Here is a 23,498-nt window from a genome sequence, read left to right as displayed (position 1 = left end):
TACACCAAACAAACAAACAAAAATCCCCTGCACAACGAGAGACTTTCTTTGGCAAGTGCTTCCCGACAAGTATTTACAAGGGCAGAGCGGAGCGGCGTTTCCGCCGACGTGAGCGGGCCCCGCCACCACCTTCCCGGGCTCACCCAGAGCGAGCCCAGCCCAAGGCAAGGCAGGGCCGAGCCGAGGGCCGGGCAGGACCGAGCCGCAGCTCGGCGGGCGCCGAGGTTCTTAATTCCTCGATCCCGGACTTGGCGACAAGCGCTTGAGAGGACGAGTTTCGCTACAGCTCGTGGCGTGCGTTTAAAAATAATAACAACAATAAAAACCTCGGGCAACGAAACGCCAAATTAAATGGGGGGAGGGGGCACACGCTCGCCTTTCGACCCCTCCAGGCAAGACCCAGGACTAATCCCTTCAGCTGCATCCCCTCCCCCGCCGCCTCTACTCCCCCCTCAGGCAGCAACTTCGCTCCCAGGCGAAGACTCGGCTCCTTCTTCCCTACCTCCAGAACAAGGTGTCTCCGCTGCCCCCCCCCGCACACAGCCCCGGCCCGGCCCGCCCTGCCCGGCCCGGCCCAGCCCGGCCCTGCCTCCCCACGCCACCGCCACGGCCTTCCCCATGCGAGCCGCTTCCAGGCGCTGCCACTCTCCGTCTCCTTCCGCCCTGGGAGCCGGGCACTATTTCTCCTCCCCCTGCTCTGTGCGCTGGGTGCCTGTGGAATGCTGCGCGCTGGGCCCGGCCGCGGCGGCAGGATACAGTCGAGTCCGGCTCTCACTATAAGAACCTCCTTGTGAGCGACGCCATTTTAAGCCTCTCGCTCGGTACAGCAGTGGGAGCAGCGGTGGCGCTTGGGGCAAAGGGACTAACGCTGCCGCCCCGTACGGTCTCCACCCGGGAGGACAGCGGCGGGAGTACCGCCGTAAGCAAAGAACCGAGCGAGGAGGAGGTGGTGACGAGGGATCGAGGAGGAAAAGACGGACCAGACCGCGATCGCCCGGGCGGCAGCAGCAGCAGCCGGAGCCCGGGGGGACTCTGCACTCTCGCCTCCCTGCAACGTTAGTGCCGCTTTCCCCGGCGGGAACTCGGGGCGAGCCTGGGCCGCATCCCCCTCCCTCAGTGGCCGCGGTGCCTCGGGGCGGGCGGGAGCGGGCGCCGCGTCCCGTGAGCGTTGCGGGGTCCAGGGTGTGCCCGGCGCCGAGGCGGGAAGGATGGGGCTGACGGGGGTGGGTGAGGGTGGGAGAAAGGCGGGCGGAGGAGGGCAGGAAAGGAGGAGAGGGTTCGTGTTTTGTGAGGTCCGGACAGCTGCGTGGTTGTAGGAGGCGGCAGCTGCAGCTCCCGAGGTGTCTCTTGGGAAGCTCGTCCTGGGGCGAGGGGGCGGCTGCTGGGGTCTGCCGGCGGAGGCGAGTCTCGGCCGCCCACCCGGGGCTCCGCTGCGGGCTGCGCTTGCGGCCGAGGTCGGAGCTCTTGCCTGCCTGTTTGGGGTGGGGGGAGGTTCTGGCTCGGCGGTGGACTGCAGACCACCGCTGTTGGTAGGAGGGGGAAGAGAGCAGGGGACGGGTTTGTTTGTGCCGAATATAATGAACTAATCACGGTCACTGCAGTCAGCGGGAGATAACTAATCTGTTGCCTTGTGGGCTTTCGGATTTAGTTGCATGCATATTTGCTGGGGAGGTTGTGCTACTTCTGGGTGTCGCCGAAATGAAGCTCCGCGGAGCTGGGAGCAACCAGATTAAGTTTTTAACACCCACGTTACCAGAGTCCTGGAACGAGTGGCTTGGGGTAGTGCGGGGGTCGCCTGCTGCTTTCCGTGGTCGGCCTAGGGGTACGGCGGCGGCTTCGACCCCACGAACTACTGAGGTGTGAGAAGCAACTTGCTGCTAGTCCCAGTAAGATATAGGAGTCTTGTTTGTGATTTCCCGCGGAACAGGGGCTCCAGATATGTTGTGTTTCCTTTATTTGTTTTACCCCAAAGCTTAGTTACTCTCTCTCGTGCATAATTAGCTGCTCCTGGGACAGGAGGGTTTCTTAAATCCAGCAGAACCCTAAATTCATCCCTAGCTAAAACTTGGATGTAGGACGTGGGGCTGCTTCTTTTTTGACTCTCTTCCCCAAAACCTCTCCTGGAGATTATCCCTCCTAGGAAGAAAGGACAGGCTGTGAAGGTACTACAGGCAACTTGTGACTTTAGAAATAGCAGTGTTGATCTTTGTAATCAGCTACTTCTTGATCTCTTTCTCATGGAGCAGCCATTGTTCTGACACTCTGTATATTCCAGACATCTGTGGTCTTCCCATCCCCCAAAGTATGCAAGTGGTGAATGGAAAGAGGCTGGGCTGGTATGCTGAGGTCGATGGAAGGAAATCAAGGAGGGGTTTCAGTAAAATAGGATCTTTATGTGCTGAGACTATAGCAAAGAGAGACAACTAAATGAAAGACGATTGGGGTTTTCCTGATACTAAAAGGCACCAGAGAACAACTTGCCAATTCTGATTTTCCTTTTGAATGACAAAAAGGTACAACGGGAAGGCTTTAAAACGGCACGAAGGACAAAACTTAGTGGTGTTTTTGGGGTGAAGTTGCAATGTGAATTTCAGTAACCGGCAGTCCAGGAACCTGATGTTAATCTTGCACTTTTAATAAGTGCTGACGGCTGCAGGTATGTGGCTACTGTGTCGATTGCCTAATGGCCCGTACTGCTGGAAATCAGGCTACTTAGTAGTTCAGACAGAGCTTTAAGACTCTCTAAATTCAGTCATTCAGCATAAAATCATATGGAGTGACTTTCCGTGCTGGGGTTGTTCTGTCATCTTTGCTTGGATATTTTCTGTTTGGGCACAAACTCATAGGCGTGGGAATGCTCACGTTGGTCTGTGTGGCTGATCGTTTCAAAGAGTCTAGGGGAGAAATGAGTAAAAACATGTTGATAGAGAGGACAAAGCAATGCACAATAGCTTCTAAAAGCAGGGATTTAGTACAAAGTAAAGCTTGATTGGAAAATTCAGTTCTTCAAATGTTGTGCTACAGCCTCAGTGACTCCAGCTTTGTTTTCTGTACCAAAGCAATATGCAGGCTGGGCTTTTTGCTTTATCTAGAGCCTGCTGCGGACACCAGCGTTTTGCTGTGACTGTGGTGTGTCAGTAACTGGCTTATCAAATCTTGGCCATGAAACCTGGCTGCCCTTCAGACGTGGTGAAATGAATGTTGGTCTTTTATGGTGTAACATCGCCAATCCCAAGCTTAGCTCTTAAGAACACACTGCTCAGAAACTTAATCGAGGTGTAAAGTCAAGTTAGTACTAGTAGCCTTCTGAACTAATTTTACAGCATTTTGAGAGGTAGAAAGGGAAGTGGCAAGAATGGGATGAAAAACATGGCTGTTGTAAGCTTTGTTCTTGTAAAACGCAGTCTGAGGGTGCAAACTTGTGGATGAGAATGTTCCTGCTAAATGTCCAGTAGGCAGACGGGTGTGCAAATGCAGCACTAATGCAAATCACTCCTGTTAATTCATAGTTAAAGCTGGTAACACAGGGCTTGTGGTGATTATGCCGTTGCTTGCAGCAAAACTTGTTCTGTGACTCTGGTAGGCAGCGTATCCTGGCAGGAAAATCAGGACTTATCTTGAACATCATATTTCGGTGAAGCCTGATAAAGCTCACTGAGAAACTGTGCAGGCAGCTGAGGCTTGCTCTTGGGTCCTCACATCATCCATTTGCAAGCTCTGAGCCCCTTGGTTTGCTGGAGGACTTAGAAATGGTACCACGTGAACTTTGCAACGTTTTGCAAAGTCCTTGGCAGTCAGTGCTGCCTGTGAATTTTCTTGTCTGTAGCTAAAGCGATTACCCTAGTCAGACGGGCAGGGCAGTGTTACTGGCTTTCTAGTTCAGTACTGGAAGACTTGTTTTGGGGGTGCTTTGATGTTATGCACCTACTGAATTGGTTAGACTTGCAGAGTAAAGTAGCCTGACAATGGTTAACACTTAACCATTTCTGGCACTTGATTCCAAGGTAAAGCTTACTGTAGCTGATCAGGCTCTAGCCCAAAAGGGTAGTGTCTCAACATGAGGAGGAACTTCTTTACTGCAAGGTTCGCAGAGTACTGGAACAGGCTCCCCAGAGAGGTTGTGGAGTCTCCTTCTTTAGAGACTTTCAGGACCCATCTGGATGTGTTCCTGTGTGACCTGCCCTAGGTGATCCTGCTCTGGTGGGGGGGTTTGACTCGATCTCCAGAGGTCCCTTCCAACCCCTAACATCCTGTGATTCTGTAATGTGATGGTGAGGAGCCCGAGAAGTTTTTTGTACTGACAAGTAATTTCAAGTGTAAGGGGGAGCTAGTGGTTGTAGCCAGGAAGGGGTTGGTCTCTTCTCCCAGGCAACCAGCACCAGAACAAGGGGACACAGTCTCAAGCTGCGCCAGGGGAGGTTTAGGCTCGAGGTGAGGAGAAAGTTCTTCACCGAGAGAGTTGTTTGTCATTGGAATGTGCTGCCCAGGGAGGTGGTGGAGTCACCGTCCCTGGAGGTGTTCAAGAGGGGATTGGATGTGGCACTTGGTGCCATGGTCTAGTCATGAGGTCTGTGGTGACAGGTTGGACTCGATGATCCTTGAGGTCTCTTCCAACCTTGGTGATACTGTGGAAGCCTTGTTCTGGCATTTCTGTCTGCAAAGAACACCACATTGATAAGGTGAGCCAGGTGAAACATACCTGTAGCTCAGCCTGCCCTCAAGAGTCTGTTTGCTGTGATTTAATGTGAAAGCAAAAATGTGTCCTGTGCTTTCCATGCCCTGGGAAGTACTGGTGCAGATGTTGCTTTACAGTTTTCATCATGGAAGAACGTTTTGTTGGTGTTCCAAGTTGCTTTAGGAAACAACTTAAACTGACTGGGTTGGTATTGCAGCAGTAAAGGACTTGCTGTGTTATTTAATACTAAAACAACTCTGGAGCCTTGTTTAAGGGATGGATTAATTCTGTTTAAAGCTTGGAAGAGTTAATCTAGTATTTTAGTTTGCTGCTTTTACAAAGGAAGTGTGAGCTGGATGGGTCTGACTGGAGTTGACACATGCACAGTGTGCATTTCTGGCGTTTCCAGGCTGCCTTACTGTGCTAAACAGACTTGTATCAATTGGAGGAGTTTGCCAACTCTGCAGCAACTGTAGCAAGTAGTTCTGTATTGTCCTGGCAGCAATGTAGGTGCCCTCCAGTGGCCAGAACTCCTAACATCCTAAAGGTGTCGATAAATGCTCTTTCTTGCCTTGGCACTTTGCCTGAATTAACTGGGAGCAGAAGAAACATCTTGCAGAGTCAGACCTCATTAGCATGTTTGTTGCTTAAACAGTACTTTTTTGGAGTGTTGGTATGTCTGACTGTAAATATATAGTTACTCTGACAGGCAAAGGCAGCCTCTTTCAGATTCATGAGCATTTCATTAGTGTCAGTGCAATTGTGACTAATCACTCTGGTTTCTTTAACCGTGGAGATTAATGTTTAACAGCTATATTCAGGGCTGGCTACATGGTTGCAGATGAAGAAGAAAAGATTATGGTCGGTTGGTGTTTTGGCAGGGAGATGGTTTGCTAAATTGTAGCTGAATTAGAGTGGAAAACAAGGTTTCAAGTTCTAGATAGAGGAAAGGGAAAGATACTTGTGTAACATAGTGGTTGTCACCTCCCTGGTAGTGGTGTGCAGGATGATGAGAAACGACTGCTGAGCCATTACGTGTCTTTTTGATACTGAAAACCAAGTGGGCAGGAAGCCTTAGAGCTGACAGTGGTTTGTTGCTGAACTTTTAGTGTTAAATGACATGTGGTATATTTATTTTTCCAAAGGTTATCTCTAAATGGTTATGACAGTAGCTTGTGTTATGTGGCTAGGTAAGACTGAAAGTGTTTGATCCTGGCTGCTGCCATCTCAACTACAGGCATCTTAGCTAAAGTAGGGGCACGTGGACTTAAAGCTGCAAAGCAGCGCAAGTATCAGAGTGCTGCTGGCAACCTAAACCTTAGAAACACTGCACAACCTTGTCTCAGGGATGATCTGCAGGTATGGATACCTGCAAAAAAAGGTGTGGGAACTTTCTGAGCTGTGATAATAAAACGGCTCTTGATGTTTGCCCAGCCATAGAATACACAAACATAACGAATGCTGCATGAAACCTCATTGGAATTGCTTGCCTAGTGACCAAAGGATCCATTTCTGAACAGAAGACTAAGGTTTGGAGACTGCCTGCTTGAGTTGGTTGTGCTTAGTCGGTCAAAACTATTAAGGGTTGATAATCTTATGAACTTTCAGGTTTATGAACATAATGTAACTGTCATACAATCCTTTAGTGCAGCCTGTGCCCAAGGACTGATCTGTACATCATGTGGAATTACTGCTTCCCCCCCTCAAGCTGGATGTGCAACACCGTATTTGTAGTTGAAGCAGTGGCTCACATTACCTAAAGATCATCATCAGCTCCTCTCTTGGGCAGAGATGGATCCATGATTACTTGGAGCCAGCCTTGCCTACTAGAAAAGTGATCTGTGTTTTGCTAGTGTTAGTCTACTTGCCATTGCTTTCAAACGTGACCTGTTACTTTCTGTCAGCTTGAGCACAGCTGCTGCTTATAGATAGCTATTGAAAACAAATTTCTGTAGAGGACAGATGCCCAGTGCAGAAAGTGCAGCTCTTCTTGAGAAGATGACTTTTTGCTGCCGTTTATGCTTGCCCCCGATTTTGAATACAAAGCATTGACAGACCTCTTGCAAAGCCCTGAATATAATTGTGCTGTGGATCCAAACACTAACGGCTCTGAAGTGACAAGATCCTGTGCTGTGAGATTTCGGCTACAAGAGCACAAATATGCTTTTCAGTAGCAGAGTACAGGACTGTGTGAAAAGGTGTGTGTGGTCTTGACATTGCCTAATGTGCTCAGCCATGTGGCTCTGGCAGCCTTAGGCTCTGGCCAGCATCAAACAAAACTCTGTGGGGCATCAGTGGCAGTTGTAAGACATTATGTCGGTAGGTCGTTAACTGCTCCGAAGTACCTTTTGATATCTCTGGGTGTCAGTACGGACTTTCCACCAAAGCTTCTCTAAAATGTTTGTCCTAGAGAGTGAAATACAGTGCATCAAAGCTACTGCAAACCCTTTGTATGATATCGCCAGCTCAATTTTTGGGGGAGGCTTCCTGCCAGGTTCTAAAGTTTGAAAGGTCATCTCTTAGAATGATGCTGTAGATCAGGTGAACTTTATTACTTTGTTAGTAACTTAGTTGATGTGCTTGTGAATTCTCCAGGTTCTCACCATCTTACAGATGAGTTATCTCAAGTATTTGTTGGCTGAGCAAGGCTCTCAGGCCAATGCTAACTGTTGCTTTATTGAAAGTTTTAATGGGTTGGTTTTAAAAGGATACTTAAACCTTTAGTACCTGTGAAGACCTGACTAATCACACAAGCTGTTAGTTGCTGGAAGTGCTGTGTTTCAGTAACACTCAATGCCTGCAGCTGGAAGATCCTATCTGGCAGTGAAAGCTCACAAAGTCCATGCCTAATACGTTTTTGTTACCTGACCTTTTGGTCAGTGGCTAAAGTTGCTCTTCGGTGGTCCATTAAAACCACCTGTGTTCTGCGTGGCATTTTGTAGTTGGGGGGGTGAGCAAAACGAAATGTGGTGCTTATTGCACTTAGACTGTACCCTCAACTGCGCTTGAAATGCTGAGTTGTCAAAGGCGATCATTTGGCAATCAGTCTGGGAAGTGAAATTCTTTACTAGCCTGCTGTCTCTTTAGGGACCAGGGGGGCCCGAGTGAAACAGCCGAGTGTCCTGCGGTGTCAGAACACTGGGGTGCTCCAGCCCTAATGAAGTGTGGTAGAACGGAGCCTTACAGCTCTGCTGTAAAGTTTCCCTCCCCTTTGCTTAAGGCTGCATGAATTCAAAGATAAGCCTCGAGTTTCCTGACCTTGTAACCCGAGTCATTCCTTCACTGGACATTTTTTGAGGGATAAATTCTCTTTTAGTACAGCTAGTCTAGTCGAGGCTGCCAGATGCCTGCATTTCAGTTCCATTTAGCAGTTGTAATCAACTTACAAGTCTAGCAGGAACAGAAGTATTTGCATGCTGTTTGCTTTAGGTAATGAGCATGTGACTAGAAACTCTACTGTGCTCTTAATTGGTCCTAGATTGCCGAGACGACTTAAAATAGGCATAACACTTTATTTTGTGATTTGGCATCAAATGAGCTCTTAACATAAAGCACTAAACTTTTAAAAAAGCTAATGCAGAGAGCCTCTTCTGCCTTTGATTTTTAGATCCTGTCTGAGGCAGAAGACAAAGGCTCAAAAGCCAAAACAATTGGTGTAATAGCAAAATATGCCTGGAGGAAGAAAAAAATGAAGTGGAAATGAAGCAGCAAAAGACAGGGTCTGAAAGCAGAGGTAACTTGCAGTAAGCATTGTGTGTTTTGTCAAATACCCCTCCTCCACTTTAATTCTCTGGATTATCTGAGTTTGTTGCCTCTTCAGCCTGTATTAAGGATATTTAAAGCTTGGAAGTTACAACCTGTTAACCTCTGAGGTCAGGAAAGCAGACACTACTGAGATTTCTTAATTGTTAATGTTTGGTAGGAGAAAGATCTTAGTTTTCCAGATCTCATTATTAAGATATTTTAAAGAGCACTTTAAGACTGTTGTATATTCTGGGCTCAGAGTCAAACTGACTGATCTGATTGGCTAAATCTAAATTAGAACATATTGCTGTTTGCAAGGGATCTCTGCAGGCAGCAGCAGAATGCATTGCCTGAAGTATCTAGCTTGGATAAATCTGAGCTGGTTGGATTACACAGGATATTGACTTTTATCACTGGAGTGAGTATTCTTGCTGAGTGGTTGGATTGAATGATGCTAGGCAAATGTCACTTGAGGGAGATGCCCAGAGCAGTTTTGTTGTTAGTTTATGAATGAGTTTGATCTGTTGCAGTCTGGGCTCAGTAAGCTGGATTCCAGTGGGGGGGGTGTTGTGGTATGCAGGTTAAGATTATTGGTACCTCTTAGTTTCCAGCAGACCTACTGAAGTAGCTGATGCTGCTACATCATGGCAAAACAGGTTAGTAATGCTCCTCCATCTTTTGCTGTGGCATTTCTTCTGAGGTGGTAGGGAAGACTACTAGTGCATAAGAAGACAGAAATAATTTAGAGCTCTGAAAATTCATACGGTGTTTTAGAGTTGGCTCCGTGGCTTGGCTTGTTTTTTTCTGATGTTATGTAATGTGTAAGTTACTTGCACTTACCTGGGATATTTACCCAGTATTAAATAGCATGCTGCTGGAAACAGATTCCTGGTATAGCTAAAGAGGTAGACTAACAGTCTCCAAAATCATCCAAGGGGTCCATTGCTTTGTTTAATGTGATAATTTACAGCCCCCAAACTATTGCTGGAGAGGCAGTTTTCAATGAGTGTCAGAGTAGGTTTTGTCCATCTAGGCCTGGTGTGAGGAGGGATTGGAAGAATTAAAATTACTAATCCATAAATCACTACTGGTGACTGATTTCACAATAATCGAGGCCCTCTAATGCTTGCACATAGCTTCAAAATAACCTCCAGCACTGCACACAGCTGTTCCTGTTGGTGGACAAGATGACTGGGGATTGCAAATGCTGCTGCACAGACTATTGGAGTGCACAGTATCTTCTGTTCTTTGTATCCAATAATAATTAAACACCAACTGTATTTCCTGGTGTAAGCTTAAAATCTCTTAAAACACCAAGCACTGATACTATACTTCCAGGACTTAGCTCTCAGAAGCATCTGATATATGAAGGGCCTCCAGAGCTGCCTGTAAAACGTACTTTGCTCCAGAGTTAGTAAAAGCCAGGCAGAATTCCTGAGAGTTGTGTTCTTTGGAATATCTGGGAGGATATGGGGAAAGAGGACTTTATCCACATTTGCATAAGGAATTAAATGTCTACAACAGATTGCTGATGGTAAAAAAAAAAAAAAAAAACAAACTTGAACTTCTTCAACCTTTAAAGACACAAAATGCAAGTTCAGTACCATCCTTGTTTTATTTGTGGCTATGCAATCTGAAAAATCAGTTCTCATAGATCAGCTGCAGTTTCTCCCTTCTTCAAATCCCTCCCAAACTGTAGCTGCCACATTTTCTCCAGCTATAGACTTTAAAAATGAGTAGGCAAGTATAAACTGATTATAGCTTCCCTCTTTGAAGGAAGAAACTTTTTAGTCTTCCTAGTCCTAATTAATATTGAAGTGACTATCCCAGTTGGATCATGTTTTCATAAGACTAAAAGCATTGGGTTTCCCTGCTGCAAGAATGCTTGGAGCTGTGGTATAGGTTAGACTGAAAATCACTGAAGCAGACAGGTCAGCCACTCATGCCTGAAAGAGCTTCTGTACCATGAAAGCTTCTTTCATATTTCCACTGCCAGTATTGTCACACTCAGATGATTCCCCCTCCCCCTGCTTCCTTCTCTAGGAAACAGAACAACAACTTCCAGTGTTTCTTTAACTATTATTTTAAAATCCTTTACTTCAATGGATTTTTCACATCTTTCACTTAGGGACAGTGCAGAAATTCAGAAGCTTCTGCTACATCAACCTCTTATATCTGTTCTTGGATCACATGAACGAGTGCTGTAGTTACCTGGTGGTATTAGTTGTAGAACTCATGTTGCCTGTGTATTCTGGCTACTGAGTCTTTAAAGCAGACATAGAGACAACTTCATTGCCTGAAAGAAGACCACTTACAAAACTGAACCCAAAGAATGCATCCAGTAACACCTTGGTAATGCTTGCAGTGGAGAAAACCTCTCTTCCTGTACACCTGCTTCACACTGGTGTTTGGATGGTACATGTTTTTAACTGCTCGAACTCTCATGAGGACCAAGATCTGCTTGTTCTGTGTAAGCAAATGTGCTGTTGTTCAGCTCTGATGATCATTTAAAGATACAGTTTCTTGGCCTGTCCTAGATAAAACCTGGTGTGAAAACAGGGTCAGTAGACATGTTTGCTTTAAATAGGTCATGCTGATGGCATTTATCAGTAAGATGTTGCTTTTGAGCAAAAGATTTCTAGAAGACTTGCAAAAGAGTTCTGGAAGACTCCTGATCAGATCAGTCAGGTGTAATGTTGATTCTGTTGAGATTAAGGTACCAACCCTGAAAGAAGATGAACACATCTTTATTTATTACAAGCTGCAAATCCAAGCTGTTTTGTAGACTTAGAAACTGGTTTAGCTGACAAAGAAAACGTGTTTAGGTTTGATAAACTGCAGCAGAGGTGCAAATGTGCTGTGATCTTGCTATCCCAGGCAGGTAAATGTGAGTGTGTGTGTAATGTCCTCCCTCCTTCCTCCATAGGCTGTACTCGTAGTTCTCTGTAAGCAGAGAAATGCTGTGGGCTTCTGACTTCCTTGGCATGTGCCTAAACCTACACCAAAATCAGAAGTTAATAGCTAGATTTTATTCATCAAAATACTCTCCTGTCATTCCTTTGAAAGCCAAGAAATTTGAATTCTTGAGAAGTTACTTGAAATGATGTCGCTCCCAGGCCTGCCAAGCTTGCAGAAGTGTTTCTCAAGGCTTTTTAGGCCTCAGGTGCAAGGCTGGGACTGGTGGGACATGATACGCCCCTGTGCAGGAATTGGTTTTAAAAACTAAGCCTCTGGTTAGACCCAGCACTGCTGATGGTAAACAAGTGGGTAGTGACATCAGGAGGAGGAGGTGTTTATGAAGTGACCAGTCCCTTAACTCGTGGCAATACATCCATAGGAACTTCTGCATAACATGATGTTTACTAAAATCTGTTCTTTGAGTACCAGGTAGTCTTTGAGGCTTGCAGGAGCTTGCAGTTATGCTAAGGTTTGTTTGTGGAGTATAACCGAGTCCTTGATGAAGGTCTGTATTACTGACCTTGACTATGTAATGCCACTAGTCATGTGTCCTCCAGGAGATGTGAAGAGGAGCTTGATTTAAAGGAGCTTGCTAGATGCTTCATGGTTGAGGACTACCAGCTTAATTACCTAGCAGGATGGTTTTTGTTGTTTTTACACACACACCCAGCTCACCCCCATCCTGCACTTACCCAGTTTCTGTCAGAAAAATGAACACCACAAACATTTGTACCTAGTCTGAGGCTTTCCAAGTGTAGTGGTTAACCTTGGCCATAACAGGCAGTAAGACAAAGTCAGCAGCTTGCCTGGATTCGGTTTCCCCCTTTTGCAAAAGGAGAAGAGAAAAGGAAGGAGAATGGGAGGGCATCAGTTACAGAAACCTTAGAACCAAATGGAATGTACTCCTTCACCCTGGCTACCTTTGGCTGCAGTTACGTTGGATTAAACTCAATTTCACATCAAATGAAAAAGCTACCTGGAATGGCAGGGGGGCTGGGGTGGTGGTGTTACACATGTATGAAATGCAGATTAGGATGTTGGAAACTGAGAGGTGCAGCAGCATACTGCCTGTGAGACTGACAGTGCAGTGCTGAACACAGCCAGTGTCCTCAGCTGCTGGTTTGCAGATGTTCCTCGCTGTCCGTTTGGAGGTGAGCTGCAGTTCAGTGGCTAGTCTGGTGTGTTGGATTGTACCTAATGGTACAGCTGCTCTTCTGATCTCCTCAGGCTGCTGAAATTGAAACTACCATTTCAGACTGCAGTTGCTGCAAGCCAGCTGCCTTCATATGTGCACAATTCAACAGTGGAAAAAGATTACAACCCTTGTTCCCAAACCTTGTGTTGTATTGAATCTGAGGTGGTAGTAAACATCTCGGGTATTTAGTAAATACCTCAGTCAGTGCGCTCAGCTGGTTCAGCTAGCAGTATGTTAACTTTAGCACTGGTTTGGTGACCACTTATTAGTAGCCTTCTGATAGGAGACAGGAATGAAAGAAGATCTTTTGTACTAAGCATATTGCAGATTGTGTACAGCAGGTAGGGACTGCCCAGTGGTTGGAAATGTCTGACTTACTGAGGACTCCAGGGAGCAAGATACACATTGCCCTTCTTAGTGCTATTCCAGTTCCTCCCGGTTGGAAGTGTTAGTGGGGCTGCCAAAATGACCTGCAGGCAGCTGTGGGGCTTTTGTAGAGGCACTTCCTCCAAGTTAGCTACTTGGAGAATTTCTGTATTTATGGTCAACTGATCGAATGACTGAGTTTTCGCTACCCCTTACTACTGCTACTCCCAAACTCTTAACAGCATGTTGGAAGAATCCAGTGTCCAAGGGACTGGGGAAAAAAATGGTATGACAGTGCATCTCCCATGCAGATTGAGGAGTAGCTGGAGCTGGCAGTCTTCTCCAGGCTGCGCAGTAGGACTGCTTTAGGGACTGAAGCATTTCCAGCAGCAGAGCAGGGTACTTACCATATGTTGTGCTGTGCCTTAAATCATCTCAGTGCTGCTAATCTGCTGGCAGATGGAGATCTACTGTCCATTTTAAAAGAGCCAGAGAAGGGTTGCTGCCAGAAGTTGTGGGAGTGCAGAGTCGGGACAAACAGCATTGGCATTTGTACAGCAAAGTTAAGGAGACTGCTCAGGAGCTGCTGGGCTATCCTGCAGCTGACTCAGGGACAGTGAAATAGAAGGTTGCCTGAGAGTTGCCTAATCTATTCAGTGAGACTTCTTAAACTGCAGGCCTGCCTTCTGTTTAATTATGGCTTTCTAAAAGGTACTCCTGAAGGAAACTTGAAATGGGAGATCTGCCTTTACACAAATACAGCATCAAATGGGCCTTCTGATGCAGTGCTGCAAATCTGTCCTTTAAAGAGATTAGTGGCTTGCCTTTACTTCATTGTCTAAGAATGTTTTGATCAACGTAGCTCTAACACCTAACAGCACTCTGAAAGCTGATTGCTGGAAGAGATGGTTATGCTCACTACCAACATGTCTGTGCAGCCAGCTCCCAGGAGGGCAGTCACCAGCTCTCTCTCTGCTGAAAACAGGGCTGGACTGTGGGAAGAAGGGGTGCAAGCAAAATAGATGCATGACAGCTCTGAGTGACTTGTTGTGAAGCTGCAGCCTTGAATTTCTCTTTCTGGGTTACCAAACACAGCAACAGATTTATGGTACAAACACTTCTGTGCTGCTTGGTGATATCAGATGGAGGTGCACACTGAGAATGTTGATAGGGCATTTGGATCACATTTCAGCCTCCTGCCCCCAGTTATCTTGACATGAGGCTGGTTCAGCTCTCAGGATAGCTTCAAGGAAAACTGTTTTGTGTAGGAAGAAACTTTTCCTCATGTGGAAAGCAGTAGGTTAAATTATAACTATGTAGGTAGTCTTTGCACCACTGAAATAACAGCAGTTTGTCTTAAATGGCCATTTCATCTTTCCCTGCAAAAACCTGTTGCAGCCTTGTTTCAAACAGTTTTGCTAGTTTCCGAAGAGCAGTTGTCTTTGAGGGACATGAGGCATTTAGCCCTTGTCTTTGTAATGTGTCCAAGCTGTGGAATTTAATGTCTGGAGTGCCTTTTCTGCAAGGATAGAGAAGTGAAAAATGGCGCTGTAATGGTCAGGGTTGGGGCTGTGGTTTTGTTCTTGCAGTTAAGAGGAGAATCCCTTACATCTAGTCTGCCAGGTAAAGTCTGGGTAATACATCTCCTCCTTCTGTGTCCATGGGGCTTTGCTAATTAGCATTTGCATTTATCTGCTGTAGCAATGAACTGGCAAAGCCTTAGCTTGCATTTCCAGTGTTGTAATATGAAATCTTACCAGCTTTGATTAGTGTTTAACTAGTTTTAACTTTGCTTTTTGTAGGGTCTCTGAAAGGCAGCAGGAAAGAGTTCTGGGAGCACAAGGAAGATGGCAACCCAAGGTATAGAATGTATTAATTTGTTACAAGAATCTAGCAGTACTGAATAAAGAGTGACTGGACTGGCTCTTTAGTCCCCTTCTTTAACTTACTTGGACTGAATAATATCTGCTCTACTATGGTGTTTGAGTATCTTACATTGGAACTCAAACTGCCTCATCCTAAGCATTTTGGGTCCCTTAAGTATAGCCAAGTAGTAAGTGGAAAGGGAAACCCTGAAGCAGTAGACAAAGGCAGTCACAACGGCAGTGCTGGCTCTGTCAGGTTTATAGATGTCTGCAGTGCCTTGGCTTGAAGCCTCAGTTTAAAACTGCTGTCTTGCTTGCAGTGCTGCCTCTGGGTTGAGGTAGCTGTGACAGTTTATTTTCATGTAAAATCTGTGTCATCTCTTGAAGGATTGATGCGTGCTGGTGTAACTGAACTTTCATGTTCAACCATGATTGATTTCTTACAGCTGACTTGATGGAGTTGGATATGGCAATGGAGCCAGACAGAAAAGCAGCAGTCAGTCACTGGCAGCAACAATCGTATCTGGACTCTGGTATCCATTCTGGAGCCACAACAACTGCTCCCTCCTTGAGTGGCAAGGGAAATCCTGAAGAGGAAGATGTGGACACAACACAAGTGCTCTATGAGTGGGAGCAGGGATTCTCCCAGTCCTTCACCCAGGAGCAGGTTGCTGGTAAGGCCTTTGCTTATTGCACTTGTTTGCTTAAGACATGCAGCCTAGCAGTGCAGAACCCCCAGCACCGAATTCTTCCCAGCCCAGAAGATGAGCTGTTTGCCTCTGGTGTGAGGTAGTGACTTGCCTTGTTTTTCAGATATTGATGGCCAGTACGCAATGACCAGAGCTCAGCGAGTGCGTGCAGCTATGTTCCCCGAAACGCTGGATGAAGGAATGCAGATCCCATCCACGCAGTTCGATGCTGCTCACCCGACTAACGTGCAGCGCCTGGCTGAGCCGTCCCAGATGCTGAAGCACGCCGTCGTCAACTTGATAAACTACCAAGATGATGCTGAGCTGGCGACTCGTGCCATCCCAGAGCTGACCAAACTGCTGAATGATGAGGACCAGGTAAGAACTTCCTTTGCCTCCAGCTAGCTTCTTTGTGGGGCTTCTTCCCCGACCTCAAAACTAAAAGCTTGCTTCTGACTTGTGCAGGTGGTGGTGAACAAGGCTGCGGTTATGGTGCATCAGTTGTCCAAGAAGGAAGCGTCTCGCCACGCCATCATGAGGTCCCCCCAAATGGTGTCTGCCATCGTCCGCACCATGCAAAACACAAACGACGTGGAGACAGCCCGCTGCACTGCAGGAACGCTACACAACCTCTCACACCACCGGGAGGGCCTGCTGGCCATCTTCAAATCGGGAGGCATCCCAGCTTTGGTCAAAATGCTTGGGTATGTGCACCGCTAAGATGGTACTTGTGGGGGTTTGGGTCGGTGCGGGTAGGTGCAGCTACTCAACGGTGCGGTTTCCCTCCTTAGGTCCCCAGTGGACTCGGTGCTGTTTTATGCCATTACAACTCTTCACAACCTCCTGTTGCATCAGGAAGGGGCCAAGATGGCTGTGCGGCTGGCTGGGGGGCTGCAGAAAATGGTCGCCTTGCTCAACAAGACAAATGTCAAATTCTTGGCCATCACAACAGACTGCCTTCAGATTCTAGCATATGGCAATCAAGAAAGCAAGGTGAGTGCCTCTGCTCTGAAGCACTTCAAAGGAGCAAGCCTGCTGCCAGGGGCCAGGCAGTGCCTGTGTACTGATCTCCTTACTAGGAATCTTCACCCACGCTGGGCTTTGCCCAGCCAATCCTGATCTCACAAGAGGTGTGGGACACAGAAATTGCAGTCTTGTGTCCAGTGAGACTGCAGAACTTATCCACAGCAGCAGATGTGAGCAGTATTTTGGAGATCTGTAACCTGTGATGGGTGTAAGCCAGCAGCAATTACTTCTGACGTGCACAGGAAGTAGCAGATAAATGTTATTTTTGCTGTCTTTCAGCTGATTATTCTGGCCAGTGGTGGACCACAGGCTCTAGTAAACATAATGAGGACCTATACTTATGAGAAGCTATTGTGGACCACAAGTAGGGTGCTGAAGGTGTTGTCGGTCTGCTCCAGCAACAAACCTGCTATTGTTGAGGCTGGTAAGTGCCTTGAACCCACAGTAACTTCAAAAGCTAGACAGTATGTAAGGATCAGTACATGCCACACAAGAGGAGAAACTGCCAGCATGAAGGATTGAACTTTGGTGGCTGGTCCTTCAGTCTATAACTAGTTTGGAGGCCTTCAGTATACAGAAGTATAAAAGGCAAGGGGGGTTGAGTAAGCTTACTGTAGTGTTAGCTGGGTGGCTTGGTGACTGAGCACTGCCAGAATGGAGCCCTTGGAATGTGCATACATTTGAAAGGCCCAGTGTCACAACATGGATCTTGGGTTGTGTTTGTATGTATGGAACTGCTAGGGCCTAGCCATACTATATTAATGCCAAGAAACACCCAGAATCTGGTGAGAGATGCACTCAGACTTGAAGGAAGAGAAGGACCTGACTGTTCACAAGAGAAACATGTGAGTAATAGTGTCAAATGTGTGCCATCTTCTAGGCGGGATGCAAGCTTTGGGACTCCACCTCACAGATCCTAGCCAGCGTCTTGTGCAGAACTGTCTCTGGACTCTGAGGAACCTGTCAGATGCTGCCACAAAGCAGGTCAGTGGCTTTCCTTAAGTGATCAGGGTCCAAAGCCAACACAGGGGAGGAGTCTGAATTGTTCTTCCCTCTCTTTTGCAGGAGGGCATGGAAGGCCTTCTAGGAACTCTGGTTCAGCTTCTAGGATCAGATGATATTAATGTTGTGACTTGTGCTGCCGGCATCCTTTCTAACCTTACCTGCAACAATTACAAGAACAAGATGATGGTGTGCCAGGTGGGCGGCATCGAGGCTCTGGTGCGCACAGTGCTGCGGGCCGGCGACAGGGAGGACATCACCGAGCCTGCCATCTGCGCCCTGCGGCACCTCACCAGCAGGCACCAGGAGGCAGAGATGGCTCAGAACGCCGTGCGCCTGCACTACGGGCTGCCGGTGGTGGTGAAGCTGCTGCACCCGCCCTCGCACTGGCCTTTGATCAAGGTAAGGAGTGGCCAACAGCTTTCAGCTCTGAGAAGTGGTGACTTTTTAAATGCCACTCTGTGTCCAAGGTGCTGGGGGCTGTACGGTTGGATGAGGAAAGCTGCTTCAGCTGAGCAGCTTGGTGTTGTCTCTTGGGGATCAACTGATAAAAAGGAGGGTTCCTACCAGCCAGCACCCCTGCCATGACCTTTCCTCCCCACCCCTTTGTCATCTGCAGGCCACGGTGGGGTTGATCCGCAACCTGGCACTGTGCCCTGCCAACCACGCCCCGCTGCGCGAGCAAGGAGCCATCCCCAGGCTAGTGCAGCTGCTGGTCAGAGCGCACCAGGACACCCAGCGGCGGACCTCCATGGGCGGCACACAGCAGCAGTTTGTGGTGAGTGCCACCGCTGACGGGCCTTGTCTCTGGCCTTGTCTCAGACCCCTCCGTTGTTTGGTCTAAACAGCTGTTAGCAGCCTACCTGGAATGGAACAAGTACCTAACTGTCCTGTCAGGCCCAAAGCTTTTCTTAACTAAGCACAAAGACACCTTGGTTCTTGTTTTACTTCCGAACCTCTCGAGTTTATGAATGCTGTAGATCACAGAAACTGCTTACTCTGGCAAGGCAAGGCAAGCTTCTACCAGGGAGCCAGCGCTGCCTCACCCTTCTCAGCAGCTTACGTTTAAGAAAAGCTGTCACAGCTTGTTGTGTATTTCCAAGGGTGCTTAAAGTTACTGAAGTAGTGAGGAGTTGCACAGGCTCTGGCCTGTTCCCCTTTTTAGGTACCAGGTCAGTGTGGTAAGATAAGTCCTGTTTTTTTCTGTGTTTATTGTTTTGTTTTGTGTTTGTTTTCCTGCAAACACATGAACAAAGGGGAATTGGCCTCAGCATGGACAAAAGAAAGCAAACCCTACTAGTCCAGCAGTGTAGCTCATACTTCAGAGGCAGGAGGGGGCCTCTCTATTGCTGTAAATTGCCAAGCTAATGCAGCTTGGGGGAAGAAGAGCTGGTGTTGTCAGATAAAGTTCATCCTGCACTGAAACAACAGTGAAAAGTGGGAGAAGCTCTCCTGAGATGCTTCACTTACTGAATTCAATTGGGTGAACTGAACCAGCTTCTACCAGGCATCTTGACTTTTGAAGGCCGGCAGCACAGTGGGCAAGAGCCCTGCTGGGAAGGGGGCATGTGCAGGGAACAAGTGATTTGTCAGCAGGCTGCTGAGCTTTCTGCCAGTCACAGGAGGGGATAAGATGCCATCTCTTGACTTGACACGAGATACCTGTTCTTTCCCTAACCAGGAGGGTGTGCGCATGGAGGAGATTGTTGAGGGCTGCACTGGAGCCCTGCATATCCTTGCACGCGACGTTCATAATCGGATTGTCATCAGGGGCCTCAACACCATTCCACTCTTTGTGCAGGTAAGCAGGAGCTCCAGGCAGTGCTTCAGGATGGACTGGGAAAAGGGCTCACGTGCTTCCTTGGTAGAGCTGTGCTGAAAAGTTAAAGAAACCTTTGTGTTCTGGTTGCAGTTGTTGTACTCTCCCATTGAGAACATCCAGAGAGTAGCTGCAGGGGTACTTTGTGAATTGGCTCAAGACAAGGAAGCAGCTGAAGCAATTGAAGCTGAAGGTGCAACTGCCCCTCTAACAGAACTGCTTCACTCTAGGAATGAGGGTGTTGGTAAGTGAACCCTAAAAGACAGGGTTTGTACGTGTTAGAAAAGCTGCTAAGACTCAGCCCCTACTAAAACAGCTGCTCCTCTTGACAGCAACCTATGCAGCTGCAGTGCTCTTCAGGATGTCTGAGGACAAACCCCAAGACTACAAAAAGCGGCTTTCAGTGGAGCTCACAAGCTCTCTGTTCCGCACTGAGCCCATGGCTTGGAATGAGGTGAGTTGTGCTCTTATGGATTATTGCTTCCTTGGAGACCTTCTTCCCAAGTCCTCCCTCTTTTCAGTAGTGAAGTGTAGATGCGTCAGGAAAACAGGCCCAGCTCTACCTCCTCCTCTCTTTAGATGTTGAGGCCCAGTGAACCCATGGCAAGCAGCCTTAGAGCTGCTGCTTCCCTTGTAGATAGGAAGAGCCCGTTCTCTGCTGCTGCTGTTCATAACTCACTGTTAAGTGTGCAAAGCTGTAGAGAAGAGCTTTGCACAAGTTTCTGCTGCATGTCAGAACCCACTGAACTCTTGAGTGCAAAAACGTGGTGTGAGTGATGAGGGAAGCATAAACATAAAACATCCTGCAAGGCCTCTCTCAAACCAGCTGTGTAGGACAGTCTGTGCATGGGGTAAAGCAAAGCTCTCATTAAGTCTGTCTTAAGTCCAGATTCTTCAGACAAGCTGGGCTTCTGATCTTGCCTTGTAAGCATTTACTGAGTATAGGACAGTAGCCCTTGATGTGTGCTGTTCCAGTGCTCTTCTGTTTGTCCAAAATTTGTAACTACCACAGTAGTGAGAAGAAAAGCTAAAATGAAACAGTGCTGAGCCAGCCTGTAGGGCAGTTGCATCATTCCAGCCAATTACTTCTGGAACTGGGCAAGCTAGGAGAGGGCCTTGCAGAACTCAAAAGCTGCTGCTGGCTTGGGAATCTCTAAACTTGTAGAAGCTGGGCAGGAATGCTCCTCAGCCTGCCCCATTGTTGTCATTCCCAAAGAGAAACTTTCTTCCAGTGAGCTGGAGATTTCCTATGGCTGAGACTGGCAGCTGGATGCAGATACGTAGGAAAAAGCATTTCCTGTTCGCAGAAGTGCCATGCTGCAGCGCTTGCTGTACAAGAGTGACTAAAAAGGGATCTGGGGGAGGCTTCAAAATGTTTTAGATTCAGGATGAGTAGTGCTGGCCCAGAGCCCTGCTGCTAAAACTGCTCTGTGCCTCTGTGTGTACCTAGACGGCAGACCTTGGACTGGACATCGGTGCCCAGGGAGAGCCCCTCGGATACCGCCCCGATGGTATGTCTGCTCTGTTCCCCTGGGCCAGGCTTCCCTTGGGGTCAGCCAAGGCAGAGATTTTAAAGGAGAACTGCAAATGAGCACAAAGTGAATTACTCCTCAGTGAGGTGCTGCAGACCGACAGGCAGATGGGGAGCTGCCAGCTCAAATAACCCATTTCTGCAGCATCACTGGCTGCAGCCAGTGTGCAGAACTGCTGTCTCCTGGCTGAGCCTTGTGGGAGAATCTCCCACTGCGCTTCCAGACATCTTCTATGTTCTGTACAAATGGACTTGACTATTCCAATAGTGCAGTTTTTCTTTAAAACAAAAAAGCTGCTGCTGAGCGTCTTAGTCTGCAAGTGTCTGCAGATTTGAGTGCAATCCCATCTGAGGGTTCTGAGCTATTTTTGACCAGGCTCTCAGAAGCAAGTCTCTACAGTCTTGGAGCCTGGTTTTGCTGCAGCGTTGTTGAATCGTAGTGGTGTTGATTATGCAGACTAATGGCTTGGCTGGAATCTGCTTGTGCTTCTGCCTGCAGTGTGCTTTGTCTGCAGAACCCTACCGGGAGGCTGTTCCCAACAGTGGAACCAGCCAATAAGGGCAGGCAATAGATTGTGTTGAATTTGGCTGGGCTTTAGAAAAGAATTAGATGGCTACAGAGATCTTCTCACACACTGATACTTGCAGCTTCTGATGCCTCTAACATCTGTTAACATTATGCTTTTTTTCCCTCTGCCACCTTTAACTTTCTTAGATCCTAGCTACCGTTCTTTCCACTCGGGCGGATACGGTCAGGATGCCTTGGGTATGGACCCTATGATGGAACATGAAATGGGTGGCCACCACCCTGGTGCTGACTACCCAGTTGATGGTCTGCCAGATCTTGGCCATGCCCAGGACCTTATGGATGGGCTGCCTCCAGGTGACAGTAATCAGTTGGCCTGGTTCGATACTGACCTGTAAATCATCCTTTAGGTAAGAAGCTCCAACCTTGAATTTCAAACCAAAACAGAGAGCAAAGCAGATGATGGCCTGAGGACTTGGTTGGCAGGGCGGGCTTGGCTCCATTGGGTCCCAGTGTGCCAGAACAGTGCCTGCACGCTCTGGAAACACAGCAGTACACTCCCAACCGCCTTCTGCCGTGAGGTGTGGAAGTGATTAACTGCCATGTCTTGTGCTCCAGCTTCATGCAGGCTTAGAATGTGCTGGAAAGAGAGCCGAGGCAGCCCCGGGGCGGGCAGCGCTGACGCCTGTCTCTTTTCTCTCCACAGCTGTATCATCTGACTGACCTTGCGTTGATTGGCTGTAGAGTTGCTGAGAGGGCTCGAGGGGTGGGCTGGTATCTCAGAAAGTGCCTGACACACTAACCAAGCTGAGTTTCCTATGGGAACAATTGAAGTAAACTTTTTGTTCTGGTCCTTTTTGGTCGAGGAGTAATAATACAAATGGATTTTGGGAGTGATTCAAGGAAGGAAGGATGCACAAGAATGAACTGCAAGATGGAATTTATCAAACCCTAGCCTTGCTTGTTAAAAAGTTATTATTTTTTTTAAATCTCTGTAATGGTACTGACCTTGCTTGCTTTGGAAGTAGCCTTTCTTCTCGCAGTAATTGTTGTTAGTTTGGGGGTTGGTTTTGTTTTGGGGTTTTCTTTTTTGATTTTTTGTTTGGGTTTTGTTTTTTTTTTTAAGTCTCTGGTAGTATTAAGTTATAGTGAATATGCTCCAGCAGTTTCTAATTTTTAAGGATTGAGTAAAGGTGTAGAACACTAATTCATAACCGCTCTAACTGTACTCAGAATAAAGTGTAACATTGTGTAGCCTTTTTGTATAAAAAACAAAAACTAGACAAATAGAAATGGTCCAATTAGTTTCCTTTTTAATATGCTTAAAATAAGCAGGTGGATCTATTTCATGTTTTTGATCAAAAACTTTATCTGGGATATGTCTGGGTAGGGGCCAGTAAGAACTGTTTCTTTGGAACCTTGTATTGGACAGTTTACCAGTTGCCTTTTATCCCAAAGTTATTGTAGCCTGCTGTGATACAGATGCTTCATGAGAAAAATGCAGTTATACAATGGTTCAAAATTAAAGTAAACTTTTAATTCACTCTGTGTCAGATTCTTTCAGAGCAGAAAGTGGAGCTGGGTCCTACCAGGTTTCCTCAAAATGGTCCTGGAACTCAGGACCATTGCTGTACACAGCTGCACTCAAGGACCATTGCCACAGAACCCTTCACTAAGAGCCAGGTGTTCCTAACTCCAGCTGTGGAAAGGAGACAGCATGCACAAGGTAAAGGCAGAGCACTTGCTTACCTCCCTCTGGGCTGCACCCTGGGGCTGTCCAAGAGCTGGTTGGGAGCAGCAGCTCTCAAGAAGGCTGCAACAGGCAGCTTTGAGGAGCAAACACACACTAAGGCTGAGCCATGCTGCCGGCAGGGGAGGAGAATTTAATTCTTTGTGCACTGGCAGCTGCTGGCTCTACAGGAGCCTCCCAGGAGAATCGGCTTCTCCTGGGGCTCAGCAGCTCACCTGTTTTCAAACAGGAACTCCAGCCAGCAGTATGGCCAGCTGACAATGACCTTCCACCAGTGCAGCCCTTGACCCCAGCAGGGCCCACAGGCTCCCTAACCCAGGTGAAAACCTGACCTAAGCTGTCATGCATCTCC

The 23,498-nt window shown here is 47.4% G+C and overlaps 1 protein-coding gene across 2 annotated transcripts; it reads left to right on the top strand.

Moving 5' to 3' along the window:
• Positions 1 to 799: 799 nt before the first annotated feature.
• On the top strand, positions 800 to 22,939 carry CTNNB1 (catenin beta 1). Of its 2 annotated transcripts, XM_054160897.1 has the most exons (16): positions 801 to 1,055; positions 14,741 to 14,798; positions 15,250 to 15,477; positions 15,617 to 15,870; positions 15,958 to 16,196; positions 16,284 to 16,485; positions 16,798 to 16,942; positions 17,399 to 17,502; positions 17,584 to 17,922; positions 18,140 to 18,298; positions 19,202 to 19,321; positions 19,433 to 19,583; positions 19,672 to 19,793; positions 20,790 to 20,850; positions 21,586 to 21,806; positions 22,103 to 22,939. In XM_054160897.1, the coding sequence occupies exons 2-15, from the start codon at positions 14,786 to 14,788 to the stop codon at positions 21,792 to 21,794; spliced, it is 2,346 nt and encodes a 781-aa protein (XP_054016872.1). In that variant the 5' UTR covers positions 801 to 1,055; positions 14,741 to 14,785; the 3' UTR covers positions 21,795 to 21,806; positions 22,103 to 22,939. The 2 variants fall into 2 exon arrangements, with proteins under 2 accessions (XP_054016873.1, XP_054016872.1); XM_054160898.1 differs by lacking the exon at positions 21,586 to 21,806 and having other exon boundaries at positions 800 to 1,055.
• Positions 22,940 to 23,498: the final 559 nt, after the last annotated feature.

The sequence above is a fragment of the Dryobates pubescens genome, chromosome 4 (genome assembly GCF_014839835.1).
Source record: "Dryobates pubescens isolate bDryPub1 chromosome 4, bDryPub1.pri, whole genome shotgun sequence".
NCBI classification, from domain to species: Eukaryota; Metazoa; Chordata; class Aves; order Piciformes; family Picidae; genus Dryobates; species Dryobates pubescens.
This window is presented reverse-complemented; position numbering and strand designations above follow the sequence as displayed.

Bases quoted from the DNA above. Each gene is read 5' to 3' on its own strand.
- CTNNB1 (XM_054160897.1), top strand. The intron at 16,486-16,797 runs GTGAGTGCCTCT...GCTGTCTTTCAG, and splicing joins ATGGCAATCAAGAAAGCAAG to CTGATTATTCTGGCCAGTGG. The intron at 17,503-17,583 runs GTCAGTGGCTTT...TCTCTTTTGCAG, and splicing joins CAGATGCTGCCACAAAGCAG to GAGGGCATGGAAGGCCTTCT.